Source organism: Aythya fuligula, chromosome 3, assembly GCF_009819795.1.
Source record: "Aythya fuligula isolate bAytFul2 chromosome 3, bAytFul2.pri, whole genome shotgun sequence".
Lineage (NCBI taxonomy): Eukaryota > Metazoa > Chordata > Aves > Anseriformes > Anatidae > Aythya > Aythya fuligula.
The window spans coordinates 15,716,051-15,729,346 of NC_045561.1; the positions used below are offsets into that span (position 1 = coordinate 15,716,051).

Below are 13,296 nucleotides of genomic sequence, written 5' to 3' on the forward strand. Positions count from 1 at the left end.
TAACACAGTCAATGTTCTAGCCTTTACAGCTATTCACTCCAACAATGCTTCTTTAGTGGAAAAGTAATGAAATAATCAGGAAACAGCAGAGACAAATGAGCAGGTAACAATACAGTGTTTTAATTTGCATGTATTGAACACTTATTTTACATATTTTTGCAAATTCAGTCTATTTTTTAGTAACAAAATAGGAAGTCCAGTTGTTTCACAGATGGTTAGTAAGGGAATAAGGCCACAGTTCTGAAGTACATACTTCGATGAGGTTTCACCACTCTGCATCTCCAATGGCTTTTGCAAAAACATAGTCCTTACCCTCAAAGGACATCACTCCATCTTTTAAGTAGAACTTCCATTTGTTCTTACTTCGATGTATCTGATGAAAGAAAATTAAATCAATCCCCCGTGTCCCCCCCCAAAAAAAAAGACCATAACAAAAAAAGAGCTTTTAAGCATAACTCAGTTTTAAAAACTTGTTTTTCCTTTAAAATTCTGATAACTCAAAATATGCAAGACACTTTCTCTGAACACAGCACAAATATTCAATAGAGGCAGCGGATTTCAGTTGTATATACCAGAATCTTTGCCCTCTCAAAGGAACAACTTCCTGAATCTTACTCACCGTATTCGAGTTTTCCATCTCCCTTTAAAAACACTAATTACGTAAAACATCCCTCTTACACCCTCACCCACATCCCCGCAAGGCAAAAGTAGCTGTGTGGAACCTTGTGCTGGCTGAAAAACAAGATAATAATGGAGCAATTTCATTACTGTACCACTCCCAAAATACACTGCACCCTGCAAATATGTATGGTTTAACTGAAATGCAGTTGTTTCCTTTTCCCATATGCATGGCAAAGCAATACTGCATACACAGGCATGTAAGGATAAGGCTAAAAACATGAAAACATGGCTCAGAAGCAAATACTGCCATACAAAACAGTGAGAAAGAATGTTCACATTATTTCTTATTAAAGTCCTGCAAAACAATCTATACTACAGAAAGTTTAATACTAAAAGAAGGAATTTTAACCATCTCTAACAATTCCTTGGATTTTAAGCATCAGCCTATCTCCAGATTCAGAAAATAAGGGGAAAAGAATTTAAAAAAAAAAAATGTTTTGCCTTTGGCATTCTTTTATAGATAACTATATAATTTAACAGGTAACTATTTCCATCTACTTTCTACTAGACCTACTTGTCTTTATTAAATCTACATAGAAAGGGGAAGTTATCAACATTTCCCCCAACTTCTAACTGCCAATTTTCAATGACATCTGATATTAAAGTTTCCTATAGACATGTATAGAATTGAACTTACTAGTTTTTAAAAGAATTTTTTTCAACTCATTACAGACAAAACTTGTTATAGATAGCAACATCTACTACCTGTAGCATCCATAACATCAAACTAAGTTACAATGCTTCAAAATTTTGTGCAACTTTTCAACACAGTACACACTGTGGCTCAATTTCAGATGCATTTTCCACACACATCCCTGCAGCTACATTTTCCAAAATAACAAGCTTCAGAAACATTCAATCTGTTACACTTGAGTAAAGACAATTTTCTCAGCAGCCCACTGTTTCCTAAAGCACAGTCCCCTTTAAGGCAGACCTAGTTGAACATACAAAAAAATTATCACTAGTCTCTTCTGAAAGCATAAAAGCAAAGTCACTTTTTTTTTTTTTTTTTTAGAAACTATTAGACGTATTTTTCCACATCTGCTTCCAAAATAAGATGGGCACTTTGTTTTGTCAACTTTTAAGCTATTAACATGCAAGTGTCCAAAACATACCTAGTACTTAACTTCATCTCCAAGAATTCAAAATAAAGTTTAAATTTAAACATTAAAATAAAGCAGGACAAAACGGCCCTTAGTGACTGTTTGGCTTTTCACCTAACAGGATTCTGGTAGTAAGTCTTCCAGAAAGCACTTCAAAGACAAAAGATAGGGAATAGAAAAAGGTGTGTGTGTGTGTGTGTGTGTGTGTGTGTGTACTGTTTCGAAAGTCTTAATTCATGGCCAAAGATGCATGTATACATACAAGAAGCTGTTCACATAACTTCAAAATTTAAGGAAATGTAAAGCTGCAAAAGCTTATGCAAGTCTTAATTTTGAAAGCTTTGGCCCCTTTCTCTTTATGAACCCTTTAATTGTCCTCATTTCAGAAAATAACATACAGGTCTTCAGAGGACTGTCAGCTAAACACATTTAAACACTCAATTATTACAGCATTAGTTTTTCTTTAAAAGACACTGACAGCAGTCCAGATCCGGATTTGCTGAAGATGCTATTTATAATGATTAAGGGACAAAGATAAAACTACTTACTGTACCTTGTCATACTGACAAACTATCACGTTATCTGTGTCAAACAAGTCTGGAACATCCTGTTCACTTACATCATCATCAGAATTTAATGGGTCCTAGAGTTTAAAAACGCATTTAAGAAGTATTTTATACATTCTTGCAAAAATATAGTGTTGAATAGCTTGATATTAAACACAACCAGAACAATAAAGGTTAACACAAAAAATCAAGACTTAGAAGCTATGGTCCACAAAGCTCACTTAGAATCATCTTTACATGCTTATGTTCTCAAAAACATTCCCCCAAAACAAAAACAAACCACCAAAAAAAAAAAAAAAAAAAAAAAAGGTCAAAATAAAGCAGAACCGCTAAATGCCCAAGCTGACCCTAGTAACTAGAATGCTCACCAACTGTCCAGACTCCGTAAGTTAATTCTCTTGTGAGCATCAAGGACACAAAATTTCATTTTTTTTTTTTAAATTTAAAACAAAGTGCTACACTTCCACCGTGCTGTTCTCTGTCTAATCCCCTGTGGTTCTTCAGAAGGAATAGTACAACTTGATTTGTATCAGGATCTTACTTAAAAGAACTCAATTCCACTGAGGTCAGGGTTTCACCACAGAACTTTAATGCTGGTGATTAAGTATTTTAAGTGATCCAATAAACAAATGATCTCATTCATTTGTTCATGCTCCTCATAATGAGCCCCCTAATAATTCCTCAGTGGCATCTCCTCTTGAGAGACATAGGTAACCTAACTACGTTCTCAGCATTAAACTTAGCAGGGGCTGTTCTGGGTCCAACAATTCAGTATTCAGGGTAGATGACATTATTGTAACGTGCTTCATAAGGCTTGAAAGTATATTACCTCCTCAACAATATCTATTTGGGGCTCTTCATTATCACAGCTACTGCTGCTAGAATCCATGTTTGAAATACTGTCACCTTCTTCATCCTCTCCTTCATCCTCATCCTCCAGAACTTTTAGATCCTCTGATTCAATAATACCAATGAATTCATTCTCGTCTGTGTCTTTTGTGTGTGACATTTCTTCCTTGGGAGAAGCATCACCAGTTCCGTCTAGCTGAATTATGCCTTCGATGTCACTGCAGATATCCTTCTCTGATCGTAAATTAGATTCCACCTGCTCAGTAGGTTCCAGCTGACAACAATAAAGAAGACCAGAGATGGCTTGTGAAGTAACCCCACATAGCTTTCATTGTTCAGTACAAAGCCTGAGATTTTTGTTTAATAAAGCAACAAGATTCATGGCACTTCAGTGGGAGTTTCAAATCCTGGACTACTTGTAAACCCTGAGTATGTTTGAAAAATCTTGTTCTTACACCTACCTTAAATGGAATCCACGTCAAATATTCATTCCCTCAGTAATACAGAAATACATTCTCTTACACTTCTCTTTAAACACTATTGTACTTGACTTCTTCAGAAAAAGATGTTCAAACCGGCCTCTAGAATTTCTATTTTAAAGAAAATTCCAATAACTTGAAAACTATTTCTTATTTTTGAAGTAAAAACAAGATTAATCCATTTATTTCCCTCAAATCGAAGTGTTCTGTTTAAATACCATATAAAAAATGAGAATAAATACCTCACTACTTCAAGGTACCGTTCATAAAAGCACTAGAATTCCAAAACAGAGAGTTCACAGGAACATGAAAGAGCTCTAAGCTTTCAGTGATCTTAGGTTTCTCATTAAATCTTTATTGGAGTGCTACATTCACATCCACATACACTTTCTAATTCAAGGAAGTTAACACTTTGTTATGATCTTCCATTCTTCCTACAGTCTACATCATCCTGCCCAAGTGTAGACGAGCAACATAAGATGCTTTCTATTTACAGGCATTTTCCATTACTGTTATTAAATTTGTTTTTACTAAATTTGCCTCGATATCATATAAGCGCTACAATTCAAAGTCAGCACACCAGCCTCAAGTTGTATTTGCAAATGATTTCTGAACATAGATTTGATGAAGTCAGAGCAGAGGCTTGATCAATAAAATCATTTTTAAGTTTTCCACAAACCTCTATCTGAATTCTAGCTTGTCAGGACTTTCTTCCCAAGGAAATGTATTTCTTAGCAGCAGATTTTCACTTATGGAATCTGACTTTTCATACTCGGTATGGGCTCTCAATGTAAGTTAATTGCTCTTCACATGTTATGAGTTAAAATTAATCCCTGTTGACAATCCAAAAGCAATTTTACAACTGGCCAGTATCCACACGCAGATTCAGCATCAAAATGACATGGTAGTTCTCAAAGCATCATTCATGCTTGCTCAGAGACAGAAACCAATTATCTCAAAAAAAAAAAAAAAATAGCCTATAAATCTGTGAATGCACTGTATCTATCCCACACACCTACAGTGTTTTTCAGATTGATGTTGTATTCAATCCAAATATTTCAACAACACTTGCAACCAAAACTTTAAATACAAAAAATAAGCAGTCAGCTAACTGCTCTTCAAAACAAGCTCAAGAGTGAACTTTAAAATGAGGATTTTTATCATCATTCATAGGTACTACTTACAGACATCTTTGATCACGTCTCTTACAAAACCTGTTCTTCAAACAACCATCTACAACAGCTGTATTTTCACTGGATGAGAAATGAAAAAGGTCCTACCTTGTCCGTGGGAGCAACAGTGTCCTCTTCTTTCAAAACAGTGTTATCATCCAAACTTTTGCCCATCATAATCATCTCAATGATATCATCAGACACCTGCTGTTGTAGTGATTCCTGAGGCTCAGTGTCTAACTGCCCCTCCACATCCAGCAGCAAACTGCTTGAGTTGTTTGCCTCAACAAAGTCAGAAGGAGAAAACACTTCAGAGGATTCTGAATTAAACACAGGTGTATCAAGGTTGCCATGCTGGGATTTCTCTGTAGACTCCGCATGCTGATTCTGCACTGCATTGGGTGCAATTTGCTGCTGGCTCTCTGTAGGCTGCTGAACCAACACAGTACTAGTAGAGTTCTCCAAGTGTTTATTTTCTGTGGCACTTGGTTGAACTGCCACAGTCTGTTGGACAGCAGTCTTCTGAGTTTGCAACACATCTGCAGTTGCCTGGACAGAAGGTACGTTCACTGGTGCAACACTGGCCACATTGGTGTGCAGAATTGAAGGTTGCCCAACTGACTGAAATATTTGCTGAATAGGAAGTTGCAGAATATTCGCATCTCGGCCCTGTGTAACCATAACAGGAACGTTTACCTTATAAAGCTGCCCTACAAAGAGAAGGATGAAAAGCTGCTTCAGCTACAGATCCATCTAGGCCAGCGTCCCATTATCAGTAACAGCCAAGAGGAAATAATCAGGCAAACTACAAAGAAAAAGGATGTTTACAAAGGAGTACTTTCCCGAAGCACACTTTCAGACATTTAGGAGTAAAAAAAGCTTGCTTTAAATTTGTTAACACGTCATTTCAGAAACAAAGGAGTACAAGATGAAACAGTAAACTGTTGCCCATCTCCATGGACAGATCATTATTTTAAGGGCATCCCCACTAAAATACCAATACAGTCCTAAACGTAAGACTCATAGTTTATCTGTCTTCTCCTTGCAAAAAGAGGACTCCAAATACTGAATCCTTAATTATCATCATCAGTGTTAGAATTAAGATGCCAGAGCTAGTTTGCCAAATTAATTTTTCTTTTCTCCACACATTTGCTTACACATACAGTCATTGGTATCAGCCTACAGCATTCAAAACCTTAGAAGCTATACCTGAAACAGACATATAGGACATTACTGCTTAAAAAAGAACAGCTGTTTAAGGAGAAAATCAATCTATGACTAACATAAGCCATCCATTCATCAAACTCCAACCAATACAAGCAAGTTTTTGTACCACCAATTTCATCAGCAAAAAAGGGTGAGCAAAAAGGGTGATGGGTGGTTACATTTTATTCGAATATAAAATCAATTTCATTCTGAAGCACCAGAACGTCTTTGTCAGTTTAACACACGAAAGACTACCCCTCATACAGGGCAAGGGGATATCTATGCCTGGACTGACAAAGGAACACATTTGCCAGCAGCTGTAAAACAAAAAAATGGCATCACCTGGCAGCCCACATTAACTAATGCTGTGAGTGTACACAAGTGACACACCAACTAATCAATATAATTACTTCCTCCATGCAGTAATTACACACTACAAAGGAAGAGGATAAGTGGCTCCACCCACCTATACTTCACATTTGTTTTATCTACTGCACTTAGAACCATCTTTCAATATTCACATACAGTCAATGAATGCCCTGTAACGTTTTCCGTCTCTTCTTTAATCTTACCAGATGTAGTCTGTAGTGTCATTCCAGCTGGTACGTGTATAGGATAAGCAATACCCGAAGGGAGAGCAAGAGTTGCACCTGGTCGTGAAGCACCCTAGATACACAAGAACTTTGTTAAGTAGCAGTGCATACCTTATTCTATCAGGGCCCTAAATGTCACATTTAACACACCCAGAAAGAGGCCCCTTTGCAATCATCTCTACTGAAGAGTTGCTTTAGACTTTTTATACATAGGCAGATAAAGAGTATTTTGTAATTGCAAGCACGATGATTGGCCTCAAGTGCTTTATGTTTTCCAGTTATCACATCCTCTTTTCATTAAGAACTTTCCTGCAGCCCCTCAAAGAACACACGATTCAAAACGATACTCTTCCACTCAAAGCCACTTTTACCTAAGCTTATGCATTAAGTACAGACTCCTTGCCCACAAAGACACTTCACATCATTCTCTTTTTCTCCCGGAAAGAAAACCATTGCATATAAGATGCCCTTTCAAACTAGCTGTTCCTAGGAAGCCCAAATTTAAAGTCAGGGAACTTGCATGTTACACAAATACCTTCCCAAAATTATATTTCAGTTTGGCAAGGTAGTTGGCTGGAGGCTCAGGAGGCACTCAACAAGTTCATCAAGCTCTTACAATACATCCTTCTCCCCCACACCCAACTCCACTATGCCAATAGTTCAGAACCTATCACTCCAAAAACACTCACTTTCATCTGGATGATTTCTGTGCTTCACAGATAACACTGCTTCCAACTTCATTAGTGCTGGCATTTCCCAACCACACATTATTTTAACATCCAGTAATAATAAAAAAAGTTATAAAAATGATGCCTACATGTACATTTCCACTTCTTCCAACCTCTGGGCTAAGTTCATGCAGCCACATTTTCCAACACTCTTCTGCCTGCACTGCTTGCGAAACCAACTGCCTTTTTTTTTTTTTTTTCCCTCCACTGCTCACACAGCAGCAGAGTTTGAGCACTCCTTCTGCAGACTCTTACCTTTTGTATGGTTTTCATCAAATAAAAAAAATAAATAAATAAACAAACACACTGAGTTTCCTCAGCTGTGGATATTCCCTCAGCAGACTCCTGGTACCCTGCCTACTATGCCATGTTCTACAGATATAATTGTCATGAGAAATGCTAACTTTTTCAGTCACTAAATGTTGTTCTAAAGCACCCATACACCAAAAAGAAAAAAAATAAATACAGAAAATAAACCCTTAATATGTGCATCCCCTCAAGCCTGTGAAAAACTGACAAACTTAATCATTTTAAAATTCAGAATAATCAAAATAAGAATTCACTGCAGCTACCTACCAGGCCTGCTGCCGTGAAATGCTGTAAACCTCTGCCAGCTGGGATGACTAAGGAAGCAATTTAAAAAAAATTACAAAAACATGTGCATCTCAGAAACAGTTGATCATTCAGTAATTCACAGCATGCAGTCCTGAAACTAAAGCAATCTTAACCTCAGCTCAGACTCATTAGATCAACAATAAGTAAGCACATCCAGACAAGGCTACTGAATATACTTCCTTTCAAGTTGCTTCAAAGCTTATGCTGTACTCAGGGCAGGGGTTATACCCTGAATTTATAAAACTCGCATTCTGTTAAAAGTTGGTCTTGGAGTTTTTGTTGTTTAAAATATTTATCTATTTGATCTGCTTAATAAGTAGTCCTGTAAAATCTAAGCACACCATTTCTATTTATTAATATGACTACAAACACACGTAAAATGCACTGCCTTATCAACAAGAGGAAAATGTTTAAGTGGTTTCCCACTCTAGCACAAATCCAATGGTGATAATAGCAGGAAATGTAGGATGGGTTTTCAAAAGCATTACATACTTCATTGAGGGAAGACAAACCAAAGAGAAAGCTTCTGCAAGCTTCGAGACGGGAAGAATTTAGGCAGCCCTAACTACTTCAAAAACCTAGACCATAGGACAATTCAAATCCTATTAGAAACAAAAATAAGAAGTCAGGTGGCTTTAACAGAGTCTGATGTGCCTTAGCATCAGCTGCCCTTCCAAACGTTAGGAATAACAAGGGAAATAAAGTTCATCAAATATAAAGCTTCCAATAGCAAACAAGCCCCAAAATAAATCCCCTTTAATTGCATAGAATAAATAAAGTATCTGTCTTCCAAAAACAGTCCAAATATGAAGACTGTAAAAATAGTAAGTAGATGAAAAGTACCTGCCCAACCTTGAAATGTTCTCCATGGGCACTGTGACACAGATTTTCATTAAATCATCACATATCATTATTTTTTTTTTTCTTCATGGGGAAGTTCCTTATGTGCTTCACACTCAGAGAAGCCTCAGCTGAGCGTTATGTTCTATCATAACATTAGCACAGTGGTCAGCTGGACTCAACTGAGAAGAATATGTCCTGATGTATGAGCCTGTATGAAAGTCAAATATTTCTGTGCACTGTGAATACTGCTTTTAGGAGTACTGAAAGACAGACCGAAAAATCTTCCCAATACTCACACTCTTCTGTTTGAGCAAGTGCTTGAATTTTAAGAAAAGCTGAACCAGGTTAACCTCCACCATGACAGCAGAGCTCCAGAGCACAAACACGTCATGTAACCCTCAGCACACATCATGCCACACCTTAAGTGTGAAGTGAAAGCTTAACACTTTTGATGAATTTGCAATTGAAGGGTTACTCTTCTGGACTACAGACAAGAAGACTAAAATTCTCTTCACGTTTTCCTGCTGGAAATAAATGGCAGATCAAATTCATTTAGACATACCTGCATTAGTTTATCATAGTTTAATTTGTCCTTTACTAGTCAAATTTTGCTTTCAGATACGTACTGTTCCCCATCATGCTAGATATATACACATGCATTGCAAACCAAGATCATTCCAGCAACTTCAGGTCTTCCAAAACATTCTTGAAACACTGAGCTATTCTTAAACTGCATTTGCAACATCTGACCTGATGAAGCCTGCAAAACACGATGAAAAGTGTGTGGCAACTGCAAGGTGAACCGTGAAGAATGCTGGCTATGTCTGAAGAAGCCTTCTGTTGCTTTAGACTGCATCACCTTGGTTTCCCAAAGCTGCAGAGAGAATATTAAGGTCAGCAGACATCAACTTCAAAAATCAAACCACATCTAACATGATAATCAAGTATTCCTAGCTCTTCCACAGGTAAATTGATTCTATCCAATAAGCATGGCTACACTCACTACTAGACCTCCAGCATCCAATATAACGTTCACAGAATACTTGTAATTCTAAGTTAGGGCTAAAGTTTACATGTTTTAGATGGCCAAGAAACAGACAAGTATGTCATCTCCAAAGATAAATATGCATGCATACACATTTTATTAATGCAATGGAAACCAACAAACCTGCTTCAAGTCTTTCAAAACCTGTTCATCTACACCCTCTTCAGTAAAGAGTTCCCGAACACCTTCAATCACATCTTCAATAACGGACTTGTAGAGTTTAAGCTATATGTAAATTTAAAAAATTAAACATTTTCAAGTTAAGATGAGTATTAAGGCATTTGAAATGATAACATACAAGTCTAATGTGGCTGCATAAACTACTACTACAAACTGAACAATGCAGACCAAGCTGTGTAATACACTAAATACTGTCAAATGCAAAGGTCTGCAAGTCTACCAGATACACAAGTCCAGTCATTCCCTTAAATCTGTAGAACTAATAAGACATTCATGGAAAAAAATACTGGATTTGAGCCTCAAATTAATGACTTCTGTGGGCTACAGAAATGCTTAAGAAATCCTAGAAATGTTAGAAAAAGCAATCGCTGTGGTGTATTTTGAAACCTAGTATGTTTGGAGTGCTGGTTTAAAATTGACATTTACTGCTCAGTATCATTCTAGAACCCAGCATCATAACCTCTATCTTGAGGAGCAACTAATAGTACAAGCTACTAAAAATGAGATGTGCCAGTTTTATCAGAAGCATAACATAAGCAACCTGAAAAAAAAAAAAAAATCCCTTTGTGACAATAGTCTGATGCCAATATAGTAGTTTAGCTGTGGAAATTATAATCCTACATAATATATACATGTATATCATTCATCTTATATTACAACAGGACTCTAACACAACATTTTATTAGTTCATCCATGTAAGTGGATCCTCGTTCTCCACTCAGATCCAGACAACAGATACAACCACACACCAGCTTCAAGATTTACCCACTCATATCAAAAAGGAGGATAACAAGCTTTTAGCAATATAAGGCTTACTAACCATGACTATCATCACCACCAGAACAGCCTACTAATAAAAGGTGAAAGATGAAGTTTATTAGGAAACCTTGGAAGCTAGGACACCAGGATTTTAACTTCCATTTTTCTAATTTAACAACAAATAAACGTTTTACTGCTGTACAGTTGTTCTACACTGCAGGCAATAACCATCCTTTTCAAAGTTATTAAGTAGTAGCACATTATGCTTTTTGTGAAAAGCAATCAGCACAATTTTAGCTACTCTAAAATGACCTTAAGTTTGACTTCTTACAGGAGCTTAGAGATCTCCAGGAGCTTCCCCTGCCCACTTCAGGGCTGCAGGAACAGGGGGAAAAAAGGAGATGTGTCCCACTACAAAAAGATGCTGACTAGCCTGTATGTCAAAGGCTTGGCCTTCACTGTTAATGCAAAAGAGCAGAACTTAAACCACTTTGCTTTCAACAGGCCTATTCCTCTCCCCAAGATGTCCAAGGAGTTTTGTATTAAGCACAGCCGTACAGCAAGGACAAGCATTTATTACACCATATACTGAGTTAAAAACCCTACAAAACAACCGTAAAATCCGAATTAGCAAAGAATAAACAGGAGCACGGGCCCCGGGGGCAGCCCCTCCTCTCCCCCGGCCGGGAGCAGCCATTGCTCCGGCCCCTGCCCAGCCCCGTCCCGTTCCCCTGCTCGGAGCCGGCCCCGGCCCCCGCCGCGAGCCCTCACCACGAGGCTGCCGTGAGCCATGGCGGCGGCTGCCCGCGGCCCGCCCGCACGCCTTAAGGCGCCGTTGCCATGGCGGCGCGGCCCGGGGGCGGCGGGCCCGGGCCGGAGGCGGGCCGAGGGGTTGGGGGCCTTGGGGTAAAATTGCAGTTCTGGGAGGCTGTGCCACATGATGGTTATCAGGCCTCTTGGAAGGGTGGGTGGGGAGGGTTCTGTGGGTTGAGGTTGATAGTCTCAACATTATGACTCATGGAATCATTAAGGTTGGAAGAGACCTACAAGATACCTGGTCCAGCCATCATCCTACTACCATTAAACCGTGTCTGTAGGCACCGCGTCCAACCTTTCCTTAAACACTCCCAGGGACGGTGACACCACCACCTCCCTGGTCAACCCATCCCAATGCCTGACTGCTCTTTCTGAGAAGAAATGTCTCCTCGTTCCCAACCTGAACCCTGGTGCAACTTGAGGCCATTCCCTCTAGTCCTATCACTGGTTATCTGTGAGAAGAGGCTGAGCCCCAGCTCCCCACAGCTTCCTTTCATGTAGTTGCAGAGAGCAATAAGGTCTCCCCTGAGCCTCTTCTCCAGACCAAACACCCCCAGCTCCCTCAGCCGCTCCTCACAGGACTTATGTTCCAGGCCCTTCACCAGCTTCATAGCCCTTCTCTGGACACACTCCTGGGCCTCGAGATGTCCTTCTTGTAGTGAGGGGTCCAAAGCTGAACATGGTACTCGAGGTGTAGCCTTACCAGAGTAGAATACAAGGGTTGCTTCACTTATCTAAAAAAAAAAAAAAAAAAAAAAAAAACACATTGTGTTTTGCTAATGTGTTGAGAAGGAAAAATAAATGAATCCCTGATCCAATTATTAATACAGAGGAAGAGTCGAACTTTTTTTTTTATTGAAGATGAAGTTGTTGGAAGGTTATCATGCTATGGAACCTGTGAAAAATCATTTGGAAAATTTAAAACCTCTTGTTTCCATCCCATTTAAAACTGGTCTCCTTACGCTTGATCTTGTACTGCCAGTGTCACTCCCAGCCCACTGCATCGCCCAGCCATAGGGCCTCAGCAGGGCTTTGTGAATGACAAACATTCATCTGGAATGGGCCACAAACCTGTCGAAAAAGAGTGACCTTGATGATCCAGGTAGGCAGGTTAATTCCCCCCCTGAAACATACATAACGCTTTTGTTTTATTTCTTTGAAATAATTAGTAAGTTTCCACAAAATTCTTCAACTGGAAATTTCCCTTTTTCAGAAAGTACAGATCCTGTGGGCAATATTCAGATTGCATAATTGGTGGTCTCTGAGTAATGTGCAACTAAGAGCTCTAAAGGAACTATATGTCTAGTAGGAACTTGGTGATCTCAAGAGAAAAGGTGATGTGGACCATTAGCTGAAGCACGAACACAAAAGCACCCAAGAGCCTAAGGCTTTTGTCTAAACCCTTTTTGGTGGCCTAAAGCAGGTCACCTTGCTGCTCTGTCTCCATTTCCTTGCCTGCAAAAAGTGATGCTATTGTAAGATTGCTCCATAGCCTGATGAAACATGTTATAGAAAAGCTACAAACTTATTATTCAGAGCACAAACCGGAAAAGAAAATGTATTAAAAACCCCATGATTGCCCCTGCTCCCATTGTGCTCCTTTTTTCCTCCTTGTGCCTGAAACGCACTGTGAATGGCCACACTGGGACACAGCTGAGTAT

General features: G+C 38.8%; 1 protein-coding gene across 1 annotated transcript; it reads right to left on the reverse strand.

The window, feature by feature from the left end:
* Positions 1-265: 265 nt before the first annotated feature.
* On the reverse strand, positions 266-11,611 carry GTF2A1L (general transcription factor IIA subunit 1 like). The gene is made up of 10 exons (XM_032184391.1): positions 11,591-11,611; positions 10,004-10,105; positions 9,586-9,709; positions 9,336-9,344; positions 7,954-8,000; positions 6,629-6,722; positions 4,959-5,560; positions 3,180-3,473; positions 2,338-2,427; positions 266-373 (listed from the first exon to the last, which is right to left on the reverse strand). Exons 1-10 carry the CDS (start codon positions 11,609-11,611, stop codon positions 266-268), a joined length of 1,491 nt encoding a protein of 496 aa, XP_032040282.1.
* Positions 11,612-13,296: the final 1,685 nt, after the last annotated feature.

Bases quoted from the DNA above. Each gene is read 5' to 3' on its own strand.
- GTF2A1L (XM_032184391.1), bottom strand. From the start codon at position 11,611: ATGGCTCACGGCAGCCTCGTG. The intron at 10,106-11,590 runs GTGAGGGCTCGC...ATTTACATATAG, and splicing joins TGGCTCACGGCAGCCTCGTG to CTTAAACTCTACAAGTCCGT. The intron at 9,710-10,003 runs GTTTGTTGGTTT...TTCTCTCTGCAG, and splicing joins TTTTGAAAGACTTGAAGCAG to CTTTGGGAAACCAAGGTGAT.